The sequence below is a fragment of the Camarhynchus parvulus genome, chromosome 2 (assembly GCF_901933205.1).
Source record: "Camarhynchus parvulus chromosome 2, STF_HiC, whole genome shotgun sequence".
Classification (NCBI taxonomy): Eukaryota; Metazoa; Chordata; class Aves; order Passeriformes; family Thraupidae; genus Camarhynchus; species Camarhynchus parvulus.
Window position 1 is genome coordinate 55,381,502 of NC_044572.1, and position 21,700 is coordinate 55,403,201.

Consider the following 21,700-nt stretch of genomic DNA (forward strand, 5'->3'; position numbering starts at 1 on the left):
GACATCTTGTAGCTGCCATTACAGTGGCTCTTGACTGTCAGATAACAGAATCACAGAATAGTTGAGGCAGGAAGGGTGCTCTGGAAGTCATGTGGTCTTAACCACCTTGGTTTCCAGGATGAGATCCTTCATCACTTTCAGGACCCAAGGTGAAACTGACTGGCCTGCAGTTCCCTGCATCCTCCTTCTTGTCTAGAGAAGTGACATTTTCTTTCTGCAGTCTTGCATCACTTCTCCCAGTCACCATGTTTGACTGTTAGGAGTGACTTTATAGTAGCGTCTGACAGCTCACTCAGTGAGCTTGTGAACGTGTCCTGTCAGGGCCTATGGATTTACATCTATCCAGTTTACTTAATTATTCACTGACCTAATCCTCTTCCATCAAAGGTACACCTGAATCAGATCAGATGTGGTTATGTGAATTCATTCAGACTGTTGCCATGGCTGAAACTAGCAGATCTGATAGATAAACATGGAAATGCATTTTAAATGGCAAGCATTTTCTGGGTGAAAATACAATGAATGAATGTGTGCATGTAGGTAGGTATCTTGAGTAAGTATCTATGGACCCCTTACAACACCTAAGAACAGCAGTTGCAGATTTTCCAGATGGTACCTGTGAATGGGTCAGAATATGTAAAAATACTACATGGGCTTTTATAGCCAATACTGACAAGATCCATAATATTAGAGACTCTTTTTATGCAGATCAGTGACCCGAGCTAAAAATTTCTCTATGAGTATAGCAAGAAGATGTGTTTAGCCAGGGTTTTGTACTGATGCAGTTCATTAAAGACATTGCCACACTGGCTAAGATGCCATTAAAACTGTGCTTACTGTTCCACTGAATTTGACAGTGGATAAATCCATCATCTACTCTCACTGCTTAATAACCAGCTGTCATAGTCCTGTAATGTAACACTTTCATTATATCCAGGAAGAAAAAGAACACACAAAAATATAGCAAATGATCCTGGGAAGTCTTTCTCAGACGATAAATGCTGATAAGAATAAAGTAAGTTGCTATTATTAGAACTGTAATGTTAAAAAAAATATGGACAATTATATGCTCTTGAGGCTGGCTTTTTTGTTTGCTTTTTCTGGTTTGTTGTGGGAGTCTTTTTTTTGGTTTTTGGGGTTGGGTTTTTTTTTGGTGTGTGTTTTTTTTTTTTTTTTTAATGTGCAGAAGACTTAAAAGGAGACACCCACGCTGTTTGCAGGAGTTTGAGAGAAATGGTTGATGTTATTTATGCAGCAGACATTTTAAGAAAGCAGATTAAGAGAAGATTGTCCAGTTTGCTAGTTTAAAACTTAGAAAAATGGTCACACACTATACCACAAACCTGATGTTGCTTATATTTTCTTTTAGGAACGTCTCTTGATGAGCCTTTTGCCCAGGAATGTTGCAATGGAAATGAAGGAAGACTTCCTGAAGCCACCTGAAAGGATTTTCCACAAGATTTACATTCAAAGGCACGACAATGTTAGGTAGGATTGATGCAGCCCATTAAATAAACTAAAGAACTAGGAATATTTAGTACAAGGACAGTGATGTATAATTGCACTCAGGTTTCAGAGGTAAAAAACCAAGCAATAAAGTGAAGATTTACCATTTATACAGAGTAGAAGAATGGGTGCACTAGGAAGATTTAATCTTCTCAGGAGATAAGCCTGAATCAATAAATGTCTTAGAATAGTACTGCTGGGAGACTAACAGCTTTTTCCAAATGACTAGTCATTGGTTTTGTACTGTATTATGTTTTGGGTGAGCAGGAGTATTTGTTCTGCATGCTAGTTTTTGCACATTTATATATTTTTGATAGTAAGATTAATTACTTCTAAATTAATAGATTTTCCTGGGTAATAGCATGGAAACACAGAAAGAAAGTGTGATGCAAACGTAAAGAAATGTGTATTTGTCCACATCACATGAGGGTTACCCCCCAGAGATTATTGACTAAGGCTCAGTTCTACTTCTTGCTCTTGTTCAGTAGGTGTGTGCAAGTGCTGTCATACTGCTTTTTCTTGAAGTGCATTCTTAGTTTTAATTCTTCTTTGCCTCCAGAACAAATTCCTTAAAGAACTTGTCTGTGTTTTATCACACTACTGCCAAGTGCCTTGCTTCCACATCAAAAACAGCAAAAAAGTTCAGTTGGTGTCACTCTTTTACTAAACAAGGTGCAGTGTTAGTAAATGACGCCACAGAGCTGCCTTGATTTGCGTGGTGTACTCATGTAGCAAAAGAGTAAACTTCAGCACCTTCTCCTCTCCCTCCTCCACTGCTAAGTTTCTTCTCTCAAGATTTAGTCTACCTCCCATTGAGCTGGCTTTGATATATGCAAGGAACACTTCCTAGTGACTAAGTTGCTGCAACTAAAATCATTTCTGTCACTAAGGGAATCAGAGGTGTCTATGATGGGATCAGAAGACTGCCAAATTAGGTCAGTTTTACACTGTAGAATTTAATATTACTGAATTAAAAATTAGTAGTTTACTTCATGTTAATGGTTAAATTTTGCATAATATTAATCTCATCACTTTGCTTACAAAACTTGGTCTTTAAAAATTGTTTAAAATTGGTTCTAAGTGTGCACTACCCCAAAGCTGATGCTGAAAATTATTTGTTTTTTACAGTTGTTTACAGTATCTGATGGTTCTTAATTGTCAAAGTCTGACTCGATAGCTCCTGAAGGACACATTCATAATCTAAATGAGCTGTCTCACTCCTTTGCTTTCCTTTGTTTATGTCACATGGTTTCATTCTGTTGCACTCCTCGCCAACACCATTTGCACTTTTTCATTTTCTTGCTAATCTTCCATCTTTGAATGATAACCAGTCTATCTATTTGCAGTCAGCTTTTCTGATCAAGTCTCATGTATGCCAGATTTTGATACTTGGGTATCTGCTACTTGGACCCTTTGGTGATCATATTCCTTAATATACTTATAAAAATTGTTTTTAAAAATTATGTCCTCACAATGCTATAAAAGACATGTATGCTACTATTGGTTGCCCTTATATTCAGGGTCAAGGTAAGAATGATAATTATATCATGATTAGTATATTTATATCTTCTATGTGTCACAAATCTCTGCATTCATTACAGTTTAGAGTCATCTTAGAAATCATTACTTTGCAGATTATAGTGCTTCTGAGTCCTCTCTTCTGCCAAGATCTTCTTGAAATGGAACCTCAGGAGTAGTCTTTTTTCCTACATGATGTTTTTTTTCACGTAACTGCTAAAATTTTCGTGGCTTATTCACTCCTTTGACGTGGAGTTCATGAAAGATTTTGAATCAAAACACCCTATCTGGAGAGGTGAATTAATTCTCTGACATTAAGAAGGTACTTTTGGGGCAAATGAAGACCAAGTAAGATGGGGTCATTTTAATGTCACAGGTAAGATCCTGAGGGAAGAGAACTGAAAATAGCAGACCTCCCTTCACCATCTGTACTTATAAGAAAGTCTATTGCCTTTTATTTCAATAATGAAACTATAATTATAGTAGTGATTAAAAAATGGAGTGAAATTGTGTCCAATAAATATCCAGCAACCTGTGTCTAGCACATCCCAGTAGGCAGAGTTTCGCCCCAGAAGTTTTGTGACTGTGTAGACCTGAAGGATGAAGGAGAACTCCCAGCAGGTGCGACCCTGACATCAGTGTGAAGAATAGCACTGCAGAATCCCTTTGGCAGTGCTGCCGGTGGTTAGTGCCAATAGTAAGTGCTTGCTTTACTTTATTAAGGAGATGAAAACAACTTTTTTTTTCTTCTGGGCAGTGGCAGTTCAGTGCTGTAACAGGTAAACCTGAGACCATTCCTATATTCTTGTGAATTGTCCTCTTCATATCAAGTGTTCTGTAAAGTGCTGCTATTAAAACAAACCAACAAAAAGTCCCTCTGAAATTCTATGTTCCAGGGTTTTTTAACTCCAAAGCTACACAGTGGAAAATAGAAAACGAGTGGCACTTTTCCTTTTGCAATGCTTTCTTTTTCTCCCTGCAAATACCTGGTAGTATCAGAGCACTATTCTTCAGAAAAGATAGTCTGAAGGAAGCAGGCATGCAATTAGTAGATTACATGATTTTTCCATTCCTTATCTGTTGAAAAACCAACAGCAAAAAAAATACCCTCATAAGTATCAGAAAACATCTCTTTCAGTCTTCTAAATACCTGCCTGAAAAAAAGGGTAAAGAATATTTAATCTTACATGTGAAAAAAAGATATTCATACAGCTACTTTCTTTACCTCCTCGCAGAAAAGCACGTTACAGTGGAGATACACATACCTCTGTAAGAAGTGAATGATGGACTAGGGAAAAGTACTGGCATATTTCAGATAACCATGGCAACTGCCCTGGTTTATAAATTAGTTGGTGAATATTTTATCAACTACCCAATAGCTGTTGAATGACTGCCTGCAGCTCACTGTGCTCTGGAGGGGAATGTGTCATGCTTTGATCAGCTCTTCCAGATCTGCAGTACATCTGCTATCTTGTAAAGTTTTTGAACAGAATTGCTGTGCAGTAAGAAATGAGAGCATGTGTTTTAAATGGAGACCAATAACCTAATGCAAATGCGCTCTGCAAAACAAGATATGCAAATACACATCTGGTATAGCATTAGCTCAGTGAGGACAATAAACTCAACAATCAGAAAACTAAAATAATTACAACGAATAAAATATCTGTGGTTTATCAGAAGGAAATAATCTGTATACAGTCCACAAGCTGTTCCAGTACACAGGCTACAGTACAAGTGGTTTTTTACTGGGGGAGTCCCAGACAAGGACACCATGAAAGATGTGGGAACCAGATGTCAAGTTACACGTAAAGGCTCCCCAACAGACCAGCTCTTCGATGGTGCTCAGAAATATGTTTTGTAACATGGAGACATGCTTTTTCTAAGATTAGTTTAAGAAATTTAAGATTCATATTTCCTTCTTGCCTTATTCTTACAGGGCTGAAAAATTTACAGATCACATATGTAGGTACAGTGTCCACTGCAAAAACTCATTGGTCCTGACTGAATCTCTCCATGGACCCATAATTCAATTACGGAAATTTCAAATTGAGTTTCAGCTCAAATATATGCCCTGTATGGAAACCTCAACACATTTTGTTGTTTGTCTCTTTTGGAATGGATGCTAGATATTCATGAAACTGTTTCAGCTCATGGATGAATAAGGATATGGCTGGCTCCCTATATTAACACACAGCTTCTTGCTTCATTCTATGACTCAAGCAATGTTGAAGAGATAAAAAGAAAGTGAACATTGAACAGCTAAAAATTTCTTGGGCCTCAGGTACAGCAGTTTCCTTTAGCCTTATTTTTACAAGCATGAAATAGAACTGGATGCTTTGTAAGAAGAGATATTAATTTTAGGAAACACACTGCCTGATTTCAAAGCTACTAATAAAAAGATTCCTTGTGGCATTTTAGAGGTTCTTGAGAATGAATCTGAAGCCAGAACACAATCTGCAGATATTTATGAGCAAATATTTGTGGTCCATCCTGTCTTTCAGAAAACATCAGACCATAAATAACTTTTTAATTTAACTTAACCATTCCAACATTTTAAAAAGCTGTGATTGTGATGCCTGTGGACAGACTTCTGTATTTAGTCTTTCTGAACTTGTAGAACTTCACAGTGAACTAGTTTTTGTAAATTATTATTATGTAAAAAACACAGCCTCCCTTTGTTTTTTTTTTTTTATACAGCCCTCTTTAATTTTAGAGAGCACTTTTTTCTTAAATATTGAAGTCGGTCACACATAAATTTCCAGAGATGGGGTATCCACAGCTTCTCTATGAAACCTGTTCCAGCCTCCTAATGAAGAATTTCTTCCTTGTATCTATTCTAAATCTACCCAGTTTTAGTTTAAAACCATTTCCACTTATCTTATCAGCAGACATCCTGATAAAAATTCCATCTCCAGCTCTGTTGTATACCCCCTTTAGGCTCTGGAAGGCTGGTATGTCTCCCTGGAGCCCTCTCTTCCCCAGGCTGACCAACAACACTCTGACCAGTCCATGTGTTTCCTGTGCCAAAAATTCAGGTGGGGTCTCATGAGAGAATAGAATCACCTCCCTTCACCTGCTGACCACATTTCCTTTACTGTGTAACAGGACACATTTGGCTTTCTGGGCCACAAGTGTACAGCGCTGACACATGTCCAATATTTCATCCACCAGTACCACCAAGCCCTCCTTAGCAGTGCTGGTCTTAATCTACTAATGCCTCAATTTGTATCTATGTTTGGGATTGCCCCAACCCAGGTGTAGGACCTTGCACATAACCTTGTTGAACTTCATGGGGCTGGCACAGGCCCACCTCTCTAGCCCATCCTGTCCCTTTGGATGGCATCCCTACCCTCCAATGTTATCAACCACACCACATAGCTAGGTGTCATTCACGAACTTGTAGATGGTGCACTAACTCCCTGTCTGTGTCATTAGCAAATAAAGAGTGGAATGAACAGTCAGAAGAAAAACACTGCATTTCAATGATTGCAAATCTATATTTACACATTTTCTATCATATGTGCTTTGTTGCAGTAGTCTGTGGGGAATGCAGACATACAAAATTTATGTCAATTCTAGTTTAGTTTATGTTTTAGTTAGTTTATATGTGTTTTCTGTGTGTAGTGTTTAGCAGGAGCCCTTCATTGGTAACAGTAGATGTAATTCCTTGTAACACTTTACTTGAAAGAACTATCATTACAGTATTCTTTTAAAAAATTTATGTTTTCAGAAATCTAGATGTGTTTCATTAAGAAGGAAGGAAGTATCATAAGATCAGAGGACCAGGCACATTGCAGCAAGAAATGTTCTACAGCAAACTAAACTCCTCTGAAGAAATTTATTTGTGAAATTGTTGACTTTTGCAGTTCCATAATCCCCTTCTTCAGATTATGCATATTTTGGGTTATAATTATTTTAAGATCATTTTGTTTTATTGATAACTAAAACAAGCTATTTGTATATAAAATATTATTCATGAAAAAAATGGGCTGCTTTGTCAAAAATAAACTAATTTTCCTATGAAATGTAGAAGGTGGCTATGTAAAAACAGGCCACATTTTTAGTGGGGAGAATTTAAGCTACACTCTAGGAATCAATTAATAATTGATTTAAAAAATTATAACTAGATACAATCACACAAATAAAACCTAAAAACTCCAGTAGTTTTACTCTTCTTTTACTAGATGAGAGTAAGAGCAGTAAGACTGGAGAGTAAATGTTCAGCCTTGCTATGGTTGTGCAGAAGAAAGACAATACTAATCCGTGTGTAGCCATATCAACAGGTGGTTATTGAGGTTATCCATGAGCAGGTGTTAGAGGAGCAATGGAGATTTTAAGTGACCGAAAAAGTAACCATTTTACCTTGAGAGAGAAAACCAGTGAAAAAAGTGTGCCTTGCATCTCAAATAAAGCAAACAGAAGGAAATATTTCTAACTAGTCTTGTTCTGCTGCTCTCTTGCATTTCAGTAACACTGAGTATATGTTCTCTCAGTTTTTGTAAACAAGCAGGCAGCAGTAGGAGCAAGCAAGCCTATAACTCAAGACAGCGCTGCTCCTAAAACACAATGGCATCACACAGACTTTAAAATCAAGTTCACTGCAGAAATTTGAGAAAGTTCTGCTCAACACTGGTTATTTTTTCCCTTAGGATATATTAGAATATTAATGTGTTGTTGCAACTTACAATTGCTAGCAACTTGTCTGTCTAAAAACCAAAGTGATTTCAGTTTTTACCAGATTAGCCAAACTTCCTAATCCTGTGAATTTACTGATAAGATTCTGGTATGATCAGTAAGTCATGGTTTTGCTTACTCAGACCATGAGACTCAGTTTGCCAGGCCTGGTTTACTAAGGGATTATAGGGCTCATCTGACAAAGAGATAAACTATCTTGGGTCAGGCACTTGTCAGACTAGTGCAGGGAGATTTAAACCAGATTAGTCAGGGGACAGGGGCACCTATCCCTCCCATTCCTGACATTCAGGTGTCAACACCTCTAATGGATGCCTGGAACAGTACAAAGGCATTCCAGATACTCCAGCCAGTGAGTCCACCTTATCTGGGTACTGGCTCAGACACCTCTATACAAATGCAAGTAGTATGGCAAAAAAAACCAAGAGGAACTATTGATGCGCACAGGCCTGTGTGGATATGATACCATGGGCATCATGGAGATGTGGTGGGATGGCTCTTACAACTGGAGCTTTTAATGGAAGGTTTTAGGCTTTTTAGCAAAGACAGGCAAGGAACATAAGAAGGGGATGTAGCCTCCGTGTCAATAACCAGCTGGAGTGTATGGAACTCTGCGGAAGGATAAGGATCTCACCTAGAAGAGCTTGTCAGTGAAGAGTAGAGGGAGGGCAGGGACAGGGGATGTCATAGGAGGGTCTGCTACAGACCACCCAGTCCGGAGGATGGTGTGGATGAAGCCCTCCATAGGCAGACAGAAGTGGTCTCAAGCCCTGGTCCTCATGGGGGGTTTCAACCACTGTGATATCTGTTGGAGGGACATCACAGCAGGACATAATCCCTCACATGTGCCAACAGCAATTTCTGTACACAAGTAGTTGAAGAGAGCCAACAAGAAGGTGCTGTACTGGACCTTGTGCTTACCAAGATGGAGGAGTTGGCAGGCAATGCAGTGCTCCAAGGCAGCCTTGGCTACAGTGATCACAACATAGGGGGATTCAAGACCTCAAGGCAGTGAGGAGGGTACACTGCAAGCTCACTTCCCTGGCAGACTTTGGCCTCTTCAAGGACCTGTTGAGTACAGTCCCATGGGATAGAGCCTTGGACGGCAAAGGGTCACAAGAATGCTGGCTGAATTTCAAGGATCACCTCTTCCAAGCTCAGGAAGAATTCATCTAACAAGGAGGAAATTACGCAAAAATGCTAGGAGACCATCATGGATGGATCAGGAGCTGCTGAGCAAACCCAGAGCAAAAAAAGAATCTTTCAAGAAGTGGAAATGAGGATAGATGGCCTGGGAAGGAAACAGAGGAATTGTACAGGAAGTTAGGGAAAAGGTTAGGGAAGCCAAGGACCAGATAGAACTGAGTCTGGCCATGGATATTGAGGATAATAGAAAGGGCTTCTATAGATATGTTGCAAGCAAAAGAAAGACTAGGGATAACTTCGACTCTCACCAATAGGAAATAGAAGACCTGGCTACCCTGGAAAAAGTTCTCTTTTCTCAGCTAGGCTGAGGTTCTCAACAACTTCTACATCTCATTCTTCAACAGCAAGTGCCCCAGCCATGCCTCCCTGGTGAAAAAAGACAAATACAGGGACTGAGAGAATGAACACCTTGAGCCCACTGCAGGAGAGGATCAGGTTCAAGACCATCTAAGGAGCTTGAATGTGCACAAGTCCATGGAACTTGAGTAGATTCATCTGTGAGCTCTGAGGGAACTGGCAGATAGTGGCTAAGCCACGATCTATCATATTTGAAAGGTCATGTCAGTGAGGTGAAGTGAGTGAGTCCCTAATGACTGGAAATAGGGAAATATAACCCTGCTTTTTAGAAAGGGGAAAGCAGAAAATATAGAGACCTACAGTCTAGTCAGTCTCATCTCTGTGCCATGCAAGATCATGGAGCACTGCTGAGCCCTGGGTTGTGAGGCAGCACCAGCTGCAACACTGTAAGAGCCACCTAGCCTTCCTAACTAACACCTTCACATTGCTTGTAAGGAAGAGCAGTGCTTGAATCATGTGCAAATTATGGTGCTGAGTGAGCAGAAGCAACATTTGTTCTTTGTTTCTCATTTCTTTTCATTTTCATTTCTCTTCTTTCATTAATAGTTGTAGTTTAAAGGAGATTGGTTTTTTTGAATTTTCACCAAAGTGCCCAATGATATTATTAATTCTGTGGAATCAAATTGTTTAATTGTGTGGAATGAAAGAAGGGAGAGTTTCATCCCTGTTTGGTCATTAAGAGAAACAATTGTTAATTGGTAGCTTCTCACTTCTTGTTTCTATATATGCCAGCATTTACATTTTTAAAAATAAAATTACTTGGCAATCATTATGAAGTATTCCTTTGTATACCATACAATTATGAGGAATCTTTCATGCATAAATACTCTAGTTTAATCCACTCTGAGGATGTGAACCTCTATAGCAATTTCAGATTAAGTTACTGTGAAGCAAGACTACTTAGCTCTTGAATGAGTATATCTGGAGGAGTGATTAATGTGCTTTAGCACTGATGTCACTCCTGTAGCTGCTTTGTTTTAACTTTTCTGAGTATGTTAGACATGGCCTAAATTTAAAGCTTTCAGTATTTTTGTGTGAATAATATATCCAAAACAGAGGAAAGGGAATTTCAGTGCCAATGTGGAGACTTAGACTTTGAGAATATTTGAATACTTTTGGCTGTGGAAACAGTTCAGGTTTATGACTGGAATTCTGGCACTGTATAGCTTATAATTTCTCTCTTTAGTACCATTATGATTTCATGGCCATTGCAAGAGTTCAAATCTCATTTCTGTTGTCATTACCTATGACTGACTTTGCCATCTCCTCATAAAGGCCTTCTTGACCTTTACTTCCCAAAAAACTGAGCAGAACATAGGGGGAAAAAAGTTTATTGCATCAGTTGGGTAATTTGACTCCCTGTCACCCCAAGATGCTACTCTAATTTTTTTCAGATGCAGTACAATGAGAGTGTGTGTTGGTGCTGCCCCACAATACTTGTATAAGTAGTATGGGAAGAGGCTACAGATGGACACAGATGGGTGAAGAATTAGAAAAGATAATATTGGTCAGTTGACCAGCTAAAATAAAATTAATCAGCTGTTGAGTTTCAATGCCACTTTTTTGAATAGTAGAGCTCTGTGTGTGTGCTCTCCTCAGCACTGCCACGCCTGAGAACAGACCATGGAAGCAGCAGGCTTGCAGTGCCAGTTGCACTTTGGGGAGGGAAATCTCCTGCTCCTCCACTGGCTGTTTCCTACCACTGTTGCTGCAAAATCAGGTCTAGTCACTGGCATTTCAGCCTACTTTCAAACAAAGTGCAGCAGTTACTATGATTGTAAGATTTCATGGTGACAAAAAGGAGGAGATTTTTCATTAATAAAAGGCAGAACTCCTACTCACAGCATTTCCCCGTCTGTGCCATGTCCAGACATGAGAGTTATACTTTGCATATTTTAAGAATATTGTATTAAAAGAGCTGGGAATTTAGTAAAAAAAATGAAAGTGTAACAATGATCATATTACCTAACCTATTCCATAAGCTTCAAAATATATACATATAGTTAACTACAGTATTAAAAATTTACAAGCATAATTGAACATCGGTCTCTCAGCATACAATAATTATTATTTTTAACTAGATTTTCAATGGCGTCTTCAGTTCTGTATTGTGGGTGCTTTTACGGACTTCACATTTTTGTACAATGACCAGTGTTTTGAATCAAGTGCTGAGGACTAAGTATTCTTTAAATGTTTAAAGGATTAGCAAGGATTTCATACTGACCTACTAAGGTACTCACATGTAAAACATCTTCTTAACTGAATGATTATGTAGGAATCTGTTTCCTCTTCTCTGTGTTTCACTAATAAAGAGGTTTTGATATTAGTGTACATGTTAGCATTGTAATGGTTGCTCTGTTACCTGTTAAGACATAGTTTTCACAAACACAGAACATCTCTGGTTTGTATGTATATAGATGTTCCTCATTGCTATAAACCTTGGTAATAACATTGTTATTACCTTAAAGGCCTAACCCCCTCCCAACTCCATGGGGTTTTTTTTTGCAAATGGACATTGTTGATGCTGCCGGAAATATTACTGTTGCTCTGTGTGTGGTTAGACAATGAAAAAAAGCAGACCACCATATTTAAAATGGAAATAGAAAAGTAAAATCAATCAAAATGTAAAATGTGTAGAATAGATGAGATGTAAAATGGCAGAGAGGCTATCAGAGGCTATTATTATAAAGTAACATCCACACTCCCCTTCCATACCGATAGTATTGAATTAAAACCAGAAAACTACATGATATACTGGATTGCAACAATTTTAGGTTTTGTTTTTTTCTCTGTGCCTATTTAAACTTTATAAGTTCTGATGTGAATTTAGGCCATAAAGAAAAACAGCCATAAAGCAAAATGTATGAAAGACCAATGCACATTTGAGTGCTGTTGAAAGTCTTCAAGGAATTTAGGTAACTCTGAATTTCCAGAAAGACCTGGGGCTGTCAAACAACAAGGAAGTCAATAAAGAATTAAGAGAATAAGTAGATCTTTCAGGGCAAGTATGCAGGTGTTACTGAACTCTTAATGCATTTTATTTTACCCAACACTTGACTGGTTCACTTTTATGATAGCAGAGACATGAATCATAAATAAATGCTGACTTTTTTATTGTAAGAGGCCTTTTTGTTATGTTTAAACAGCATGGGAATGAAACAACTATTTTTTCCTTGAACCAGGGCCATCTTGAGCAATGTCCTTATAAGGCATTCTCCAAGGAGTACTGAGTGAAAACACTGCCCCAAGGATTAAAATGACAACATAAAAGTTTTGTTTGTAGACCAAAGTCATTGCACTTTGGATGAGTTGGTTTTGTGCTGGGACATGCTACTTACCTGCTGTGGTGGACAAGGGATTTAAACTATTGGTTTAAATTAAACTATAGAAGTAGGGTGGAGTCAGCAGTTGTATTTGCCATCTTTTGTAACATATTAGGAGTGTTGACACTTGCTTAGGAAGAATGGAAAACAGTAGACTTATTAGGCCTGCTGTTCTAGTATTGCTTTTTTATCTTAAGGCTGAAGTTTTGCTGAGGTGAACAGGAGTACATAATGTTTAATTCAACATACAGTTAGCAAATTAAGTTTTACACTACATCAATTATACCTAGGCTATATATTATGAGGTGGTTTATTAGTGCTTTCATAAATTGTTTGACATTTCTAGTCTGGATGTTGGAGATAAATGCAGTGTGCTCCTGCAGCTGATCCTTTGCTTCTACCAACAGAAGAAATCTAAAGATTTGAAAGGATCACAGCTCCATACTCTCTTGAGTTTTGTGATTTACACATTTTGTAATTACACATTTTGTGATTTATTCTCTCAGTCACAATGGTACCTGCACTTATTTCAAATATCTCACTTGATGAACACTGACTAGCAGGGATTGTTAAAGCAGATTAAACTGTTGGGCATTAAAACCTTGCTAATACTGGATAAAGCTGGACACTTACCTGAGCCAGGCAGCACAGTGCAGAGAATATTGGCTTGACATTGTGGATTCTAGCTCCTCACAGGAAGTTACTGCATCATCACAGACCACAGGGCCATATCACAGAGCTACTCCACTGAAGTTATTAACCCCTGTCTTTCAGTACATAGTAAACCTCATGCAAAGTTTATCTGTTTGGCTATGGAACTCTAGCAACATAAAACAGTCTCTGAAACCAATTTAGCTGAGGAGATCCTAGCTGCAAAGAGAATAAATTGCTCACCATCTTCCTAGAGTATTCATTGGGCACTCTATGAATGAGGTGCTTTGCCTCATCTGCCAGGTAGGTATGGAGCAATTGAAAGTGTCTGAGAGTTCTCTAAAACAGTTGACAGCACCAGACTAATGCCTATTTTTCTGAATATTTTCCTTTTTTTTTTTTACAATTAGCACTTTGTTGATAATATTTCAGGAGTTTGTGCTGTGGGTTACATTTGTGCTGTGAAAGAGAGTAGCAAGAATGTGAAGATCTCTACTGATTTATCCATGTCTCTTTGCTTCTTTACAGTATTTTATTTGCAGACATTGTGGGGTTCACTAGTTTGGCATCACAGTGTACTGCCCAAGAGCTGGTGAAGCTGCTGAATGAACTTTTTGGAAAATTTGATGAATTAGCTACAGTAAGTACCACCCTGTTATTTCAATTTAATTTACATTTCCTTCTGAAAAATGATTCATGAGTTATACATGTTAGAAATCTGTAATATACTGATTTGGCCCCACATGTCATGAATTTCTAAAGCTTCAATCTTTTTTTAATATTATAGAGAAAAAACAATCTCTTTTAATGGTTTAGGAAAGAAATGTAAGTGCTATTTTTAAATATACTTTTCTTCCCCCTTCATGCAGTCCATCAGTGCTCTTCATTGGTTTTGTTTGTACAAAACAGAGAAATTTTTTCAATATTTACAATTTTATCCTTCATCCAAAAAAAATCAGAACAATGGAAAGTATGAATATTGGCAGTATGGCATAAAACTTTCTGTGATAATAGGAAGCTAGAGAGTAAAATTCATTCTTCACAGGGAGCATTCCTTGAGACAAAAATGATGGTAGCTTTTCAGAGAGGTTATTGTAGGCAAAATAGGATAGATATAATAAATTGATGCCTATGTTTTTGTTGTTGCACTTATATTGTGCTAGATTCCCCAAGGAAGAGAAAATGAGAGAAATGTTCCTTGCCTATAACTCCAAGCAGCCTGATTTGACAAGAACCATTGGATGGGAAATGAGAGAAATTGCTGTGCCAGAAAAAGTCACACATCTTGTTTCAAATTACATTTAACAAGATGTTGAAAATATGTCTTCCCCTGAACAAATCAGAACTTCATCAAATCTATCTTATTTGCCAGCTGTCCTTAAACCTTCATTTTTGAGAAGTTACTCTTCTACATAAATTATACTCCTGTACTGTCTAGCTGTTTTGTCTTCAGACTCCATGAAGCAGCCTAAAAAAAATATTTGTTTAGGTCCTCGACATAAATAGCATCCACATTTTTTCAGTCCAAACTCACTTCTCCTTGATGCAGTCTTTCACATGATAGATCTAAAGCATGTGGACATTTTGCATCTAAACCTCCCTCTTGATAAACAGCTCTCAAGAACCCCAAGAAGAAAGAACCTTCTGCTCCACAAGGTCCTAGGGTTGAGAAAGACCCTTAGCTAAGGGTCTTATTCTTAGTTAAGTGGGTTATCCTTTGATGGAGTGCTATGTTCTGATTTGCACCGGATGTTCAAGTCATAATAGAAAAAACTTGTGTGTTCCCTTTTTTCCAAGAAAAGCAGAAGATTAACTTAGATGCTTAGTAGAGATGCAATGGAATTCTAGGGGGTTTAGGCATGAATTTTTGTAACCAATTCATTAATGCAACTACTGGCAGCATGTCACAGAGAGCACAGGTCCTCAGCCCAGAGTACTTAGTAGATATTGCCTTAGAAATAAACATGAACTTCCATTCAGATAGTCATTTGCAAGAGTTTAGATGGTTTAAGTTCAAATATCCTTCTTACTTTGATTGCATTTTAATTATATGTCAACCAAGCATCTAATAAGGTCTTTTAAAACTTACCATGCTGTTGTTTGTGGAATCTTTATAGCCATGAAATAGAGAGCCATTTAACAAAAGGGAAGTACTGTAATATAATACAAGATCACATGTGTGCACACAGAAATACATAAGCCTAAGATGTATCATGGCCCTGAAGCCAGGGAAATGTCTTAGCATGGTTGCTCCCTTAGCCGTGGCCGTGTGCTGCCAGTGAAGGTGTCAGAAGGCAGGTGCCAGGCAGATGCCAGCCTTTGGTGCAAGGTCGGTTGTTGGTCATGGAAGAAGCAGTTTGGAGATTGTAGAAGAGCAAAAAAGCCTTAGTTTTTCTGTTCAGCCTGCAAGGATTCTTGTTCAAATCTACAGGAAAAAATCTCACAGTTTGTTTCAGCTATGTGAGGAAGATTTGCTACTTAGGAGTACTTGTAGTTTAGACTGTGCTTCACTGAGGTGTGGTTAAGAACAGACATACAAGTTTTCCTTATCAGCTTGTGATGTGATTAAGAGAGACTTGTAATTGTGTCTTGTGCAGTCAGAGAAATGTGCTGAGAAATACAGGTTTTCAGAAGGATTCTGATCTCTTGGTTAAAGCAGCTTCTAGGTATTTGTTATTAGGTCAAAAGAGAGCACTAGACTGATTTTAAAACTGTGCTGTGCTTGAGTATTCAGAATGATTAAGGAGGAAATTGCAGAGACTTTAAAGAAGAATGTAACAGTGATAAGTAGGGTCCCTGTGATTACTAAAATGCAATCTGTGAGTGTGCCTGTTGTGTGCTGCTGTTTGTGCGCTGGTATTCCTTGGGAAGCAATGCCATCTGGAAGGTGCAGTTTATGACTATCTTTCTTGAAACAATTTGTCTTTCTTAAAAATATAAAGAATTTTAAAAGAATCCCCCTTACCACTGTGGAAAGTATAATAAGACAGCATATATTTGCTGGGAGCCTCAAGATGAATTTTGACATTTTGACACATGGACACATTGTAGAAATAGTGAGTCTTTGCTTTTTGACAGTATAGTTCTGCTAAAATTTGTCTTTCTTGCATTTGGAAGCTGCTTTATGCTTTTTATATTAGTTATTTATCTCTTTCCATGTGCTAGTTCTTTGGGTGGTTTTTGGTTTGTAGTTTTTGGGATTTTGGGGGTTTTTTTTAAAGGCACATAGTTTTGCTGTCTTTGAAATGCTACCTTTCTCTTTTTTTAATCATAATAGCTTCAGATATAGTTACAATTCATGATAGGGAGTTCTGAAAGCGAACCTTAGGTTTCAATACAAAGTCGTTCAATTCCTTTGAAAATGTACTTTAGCAGCCTGTTAGTAGAGAGGGGAAAAAAATCCTGATCTTACTATTTCCTCCTAGAATTCATTTGTACTTTTATCATGTCCTCTCATATCTATTCACCTCTAGAGAAAGTTTTTTTAAACACTTATCTTGCATGCATTATTTTACCTTGCAAATCACTGAGTCTTTAAGTGCTTGGGAAGAGATTATCTGAATGCATTACTTAAAATCATAAAATATCTTGAGTTGGCAGGGATCCATAGAGATCATCAAATCAAAAGCCCTGCTCCTTGCAGTACTACCTAAAACTAAACCATATGATAAAGAGCATTGTCCAGATGCTCCCTGAAAATGATGGCATGGTTTTTTGTTTTCTTTTTCACAATAGCACTGTTTGGTTTCTTAAAAAAATAGTCTTAGGTAATCATATTTCATGTAGGATTTGTGGTCTCTTCAGTGATTTTTGAGTCCTAATGCCAACTTCAATCACTTTGAAGGAATGTGAGTCTCAAAAATATAACCAAAAATTAGTGTCATTATATTAGTATCCTTGCAGGAGTGTGACTTCATCCAAGACCGACATCAGAGAATCCACAAGGGAAGGTACTGTTTCGAATGCCTCAGGGTTCATTTGTATGTCTGGTTAATGAAGTTTTGTAACGTGACTGTCTTTAGGCATTCTGATACAAGCATTTTGGGTAAGCATTTTGGATTTCTCTGGGAGATAACAGTAACAAAGCATCTTCCTGAACACAGAGTTGGTGAAATTTCTCATAAGGCCCATGAATAGTTCAACTTGAAAGGATTGATTTCTATTGGATTTTATCTGCTGCTCAGGCTTAGTTTACCTAGCTCTGGCTGTTACTCTGAAGATTTTTGGTTTCCTCCCATTAAACAAGAGTAGCTTTGTGCAGTCCCAGATTTGGCCCTTCTGATAGTCATCCTGCATTACATATTATGAATAAATGATTCAAGCAACTGATCTTTCAATGAGGTCTTCAGATGCCTTGCAATCAGCCTTTGATACTATAGCTAGCTTTCAGTTTGTCATTCTTCAGTTTACTTATACGAGTGACAAATTTTAATGAGACATAATCACTTGCATTGTGCTGTCATGGTCAAAGTTCTATTATGTTTTGATGCAGTTTAGACATGTCCCAAATATTTTACTTGTAATATGTCATCTTAATAGAAAAGAGGAGGCAATTCTACAGCATCCTGAATTTTGAATGAAAAAGGTTTGATTTTTAGAGAAGTTTCTATTTTCTTTAATTACTTTTTTCTTTGGTATATTTTTTTCACATGCTTCCTCCATCTAATCTACATGGAAAATTAATTATTTTTCTTTAGAGATTCAGATATTTCCCTTTCAGCATCCATCTTTCTGCATCTTGGGAATTCTAAGACTTTTCATTTACAAGCTGACAAAGATAAAAGAATTTTAGGTGCTTTTCAAAGGACATCACTAGAAGAGAGTTTTGATATTCTGAATGAAAGTTCTTATTTCTTCATGCTACTTTTGGTATCTCATCTATCAGGTAGACTGATACCACTTCCTTATTCTTTCCATTTACAGTTGTGTATACCTCCAGGCTTTGTCAGGCTGAATCTATTCTTATTTCTTTCCATTTTAATTTAGTGTCCTTCCCTGATTGTCTCCTTAGCATTTAACAATTTTTACTTTGCCCATTTCAACATTGCTGAAGTGTCTCTTGCTACCAGTTCAAGCTCAAAGATACTGAACTGAAAAACATTGTTTCTGAGCCTTAGGCAAAAGAATCAGTAGATAATATTTTTAATCAGCTTGTGTGTTTTTTAACTGTGTCAAGAACAGTTAGTTCTTTGCTGAGCATTCAACTAGATTTTCCTAGAAGTAATCACTCTAAAAAAGTGTTTATATTGCATCTGTAGAATGCTTTTAGTTTATATTAAGATAATTATGATGTATTTTTAAAGTACAAAATAAACTAAGTTTTATGGACTGTTTAAGATAGGAAAATTAGTGCTGAAAAACATAAGTATAAACTTACAGCATGTAACACTTCTTTGTGAAAATTTCTGGGAAACAGGGGGCAGGATATTTATAAATGCTAATTTTAAGGAGACTTGTCTCCTCAGTTTCCCTTGAAAGTCAGCACAGACACAGGATCCCACTGAGGCAGATCACCACAAAAGTTTAAATCTAGTTCTGGACAGCCATCTGGAGATGTCTCCTGGAGAGACCTAAGGAAGAAAGCTTTCTTAAAGGAAAGTGTTCTCAATCAGTATGCCTGTAACTCTATAGGATCAGGGAATAATGATGTGTGTGTGAGTGAAGCCGAACTAAGTGTCTAGGAACAATTTTCAAGGGAAAAAATTAACATTGCACACTTTAAATACAGTAGGAACATACAAATAGGCAAGTATCCCAGAGACTAGGTCTTGCCTATTTTACAGTTTATTTTAGATAAGAGGATATTGTACTCGGTATGCTAATTCTTTGTCACAATTCTTTTCATAATTTATATGCTTGTAGTAAATTACCAAATTGTTCCTGAGTTTGTATACTGCAAATCCGAAATTTACATCTTTGTATAGGACTGTATTGGATTGTTCCAATCGGCCTCAGGTGCTTGAAGTGTGGGCATATGTACTGCCACTTATTGTTTTGACCTGTGGTGCAGTTAGCATAGAGAAAAGTATTTCTGGAATCTGGAAAAGTAACCATTTCCTAAAATGTAGAGCTTAATTTTTCAGCATATTTGGTTTAGGTTTGCTTCTCCTGGAATGTATCTTCATCAAAAGACAGAATCTGAAAGGATATTTAATAAAACCTAGGAAGGAGACAAGCATGTGTAAAATCCCTTTTCATTTCCAAGTAAATTAATATATATGATTATTGCATAGGTTTTCACTCTCCAAAACTAAAAACATTTCAATATTCTAGTTTTGTAAAATTATACTCCATGTGGAGTAAGGAAAGAATTTATTGTAAGAATGAAAATGTAAACAAAATTTAGGTCATTTTAGGTCAGCATATATAATTGCCAATAAAATTGAGGGAAAGCATTTGAAACTAATGTCATCCTTTTTATAGCTGTCCTGAATACTTCTACATTTGTTCATGTATAATGTGGCCCCCATGATGGAAGATAATTTTTAATGACTTCACAAACACATTACTAAATTAAAAGCTTACAAATGCTCACCTGGGGATGGCCAGCTTTCCCCAGTCAGAGCATATCAAGTAATTTTCTGTGGCACTTCCTATACTTCCTATACTGCATTTGTTTCCATATTTTCTGCCACTGTAGAAACTCTTCTTTTTAAGTCTATACTAACCCTTATTGCAATAAGTATGTCTCCATTACTCTGCTAAATTGAACTCCATGGAGTATTGCAGTTAGCTCATCCTCAAGGCTTTTCATGTTGGGACTAGCAGATGTAAAAGAACTAATGTTGGTTACAAAGCTACTATTTGCAGGATTTATTTAATTAAAAGGTTATTAAAATAGTTGTTTCAGTTTTTAAACATACACTTCAAAACTTGAGGGAAAAATGGTAAAATATGTATGTAGTAATTTACAGGGTTCAATGGAATTTTCTAATAGGCTGGACAACTTTCATAAGTTGCACACTGCAACATATGTAGAGCTGGTGGTAATGTCCTTGTCACTTCATTATGCTTAGGATTTGAGTATGAAGTTTATGTGAGAAGATGGCTTCAATAATCTCTCACATTGTGGACCACATTCAATATAATTATTAAAATAGATTTGGATGCTACTCAGAGAAACCATGCTGCTAGATCTCTTTTGTTTTACTGACAAAAAAAAAAAAAGATAATTGAAATTGTCTGTAATTAATGAAAGTTGCAGATGGTAACTGCAGATGAGTAAACTGCATCCAGCTCAGGGCTCTCAGCACAAGAGAGACCAGGATCTCTTAGACTGAGTCCAGAAGACAGTAATAAAAGTGATCAGAGGGCTGGAACATCCCTCCTGTGAAGAAAGACGGGGAGCATTGCCTGGAGAAGCAGGCTTCCGGGAGATCTTAATATAAAGTCAGCAAGGACTATATCAGGGTCTGTAGGACAAAGGGGCAAAAAGTTTTAAACTAAAAGTTTCAAAGGGGTATTGAGATATAGTTCTGAAGAGTTTTTCATATCAATCTAAACCATGTTTTCCTCTTTTTCTGCACCTAGCTGTGTCTTTTGAGAATACTGCTACAGTCTAGAAGACATTCACTCGGTTGTAATTTCCATGGAATGCTTTCGGTTTTGTTTTTCTCTAAAGCTCTTTGATACATAAAACTGTTACAGCTGTGGGAAAAAAATAGAAATATATTTTTATGTTTCACTTTAGAAGAGAATGAAATACATTAAGAAAGTGCAAATGACAAAATCTGTAAAGTGATTACTTACAAAGAATCTCTTCCTGTCATCATGCACTGAACTTAATAACTTGGTACAGCATTGCTTTGTTACATTATATAGCCTTCCAACTAACACCATCTGATTCATTGCCATTTCTTTTGAGACATTGAAAGAGGGGGATTTGTTCTTTACTATTTCAATAACAGCCAAACACTGTACTGTGTTGTCCCAAAGGCACTTGGAGCAGTAAGACAATCACTATATCTCTGCTTAAAGGAAGGAGTGGAGTAGTAATGCCAGAAATAGTCATCAACACACAGATATTTCTACTAGCCTCTATTCAAATCTTTTGGAAGGGGGGAGCTCAAAACTGGTATCTGGCTGAGCCACTCTGGCTAGTACTGCCGAGAATGAATATTAAAATTTGCCCTTATTCCATATGCTGTGTATATATGCAAGATGATACAGGTAAACTTGCAGAACTGTGCGTCTGCATGTTATACATGCACATCTTCACACATGTATTGATGGATGCATATATCTGTACTGTATGATAGCTAACATATAGGCTTTTATGAGTTTTGTTCCAACCTAATAAACAACTGTAATGGAATTGAATACAGACATAATTTCATCTTCAGAGGATGTAGCAGAAGATACAATCCTTTCTGCAAGTCTTTTGCGTGTGCACACACATCTGTAGTAAATGATAATTTCTAGAGTGATTCAAAGCTTTCTAATCCAAT

General features: G+C 37.2%; 1 protein-coding gene across 1 annotated transcript in view; it reads left to right on the forward strand.

Moving 5' to 3' along the window:
• Positions 1-21,700, forward strand: part of ADCY1 (adenylate cyclase 1) — a 149,626-nt gene that overhangs the window by 66,359 nt on the left and 61,567 nt on the right. The window contains exons 3-4 of the mRNA XM_030971284.1: positions 1,370-1,488; positions 13,782-13,893. Coding sequence (XP_030827144.1) covers positions 1,370-1,488; positions 13,782-13,893 — 231 coding nt within the window. The remainder of the gene's footprint in view (positions 1-1,369; positions 1,489-13,781; positions 13,894-21,700) is intronic.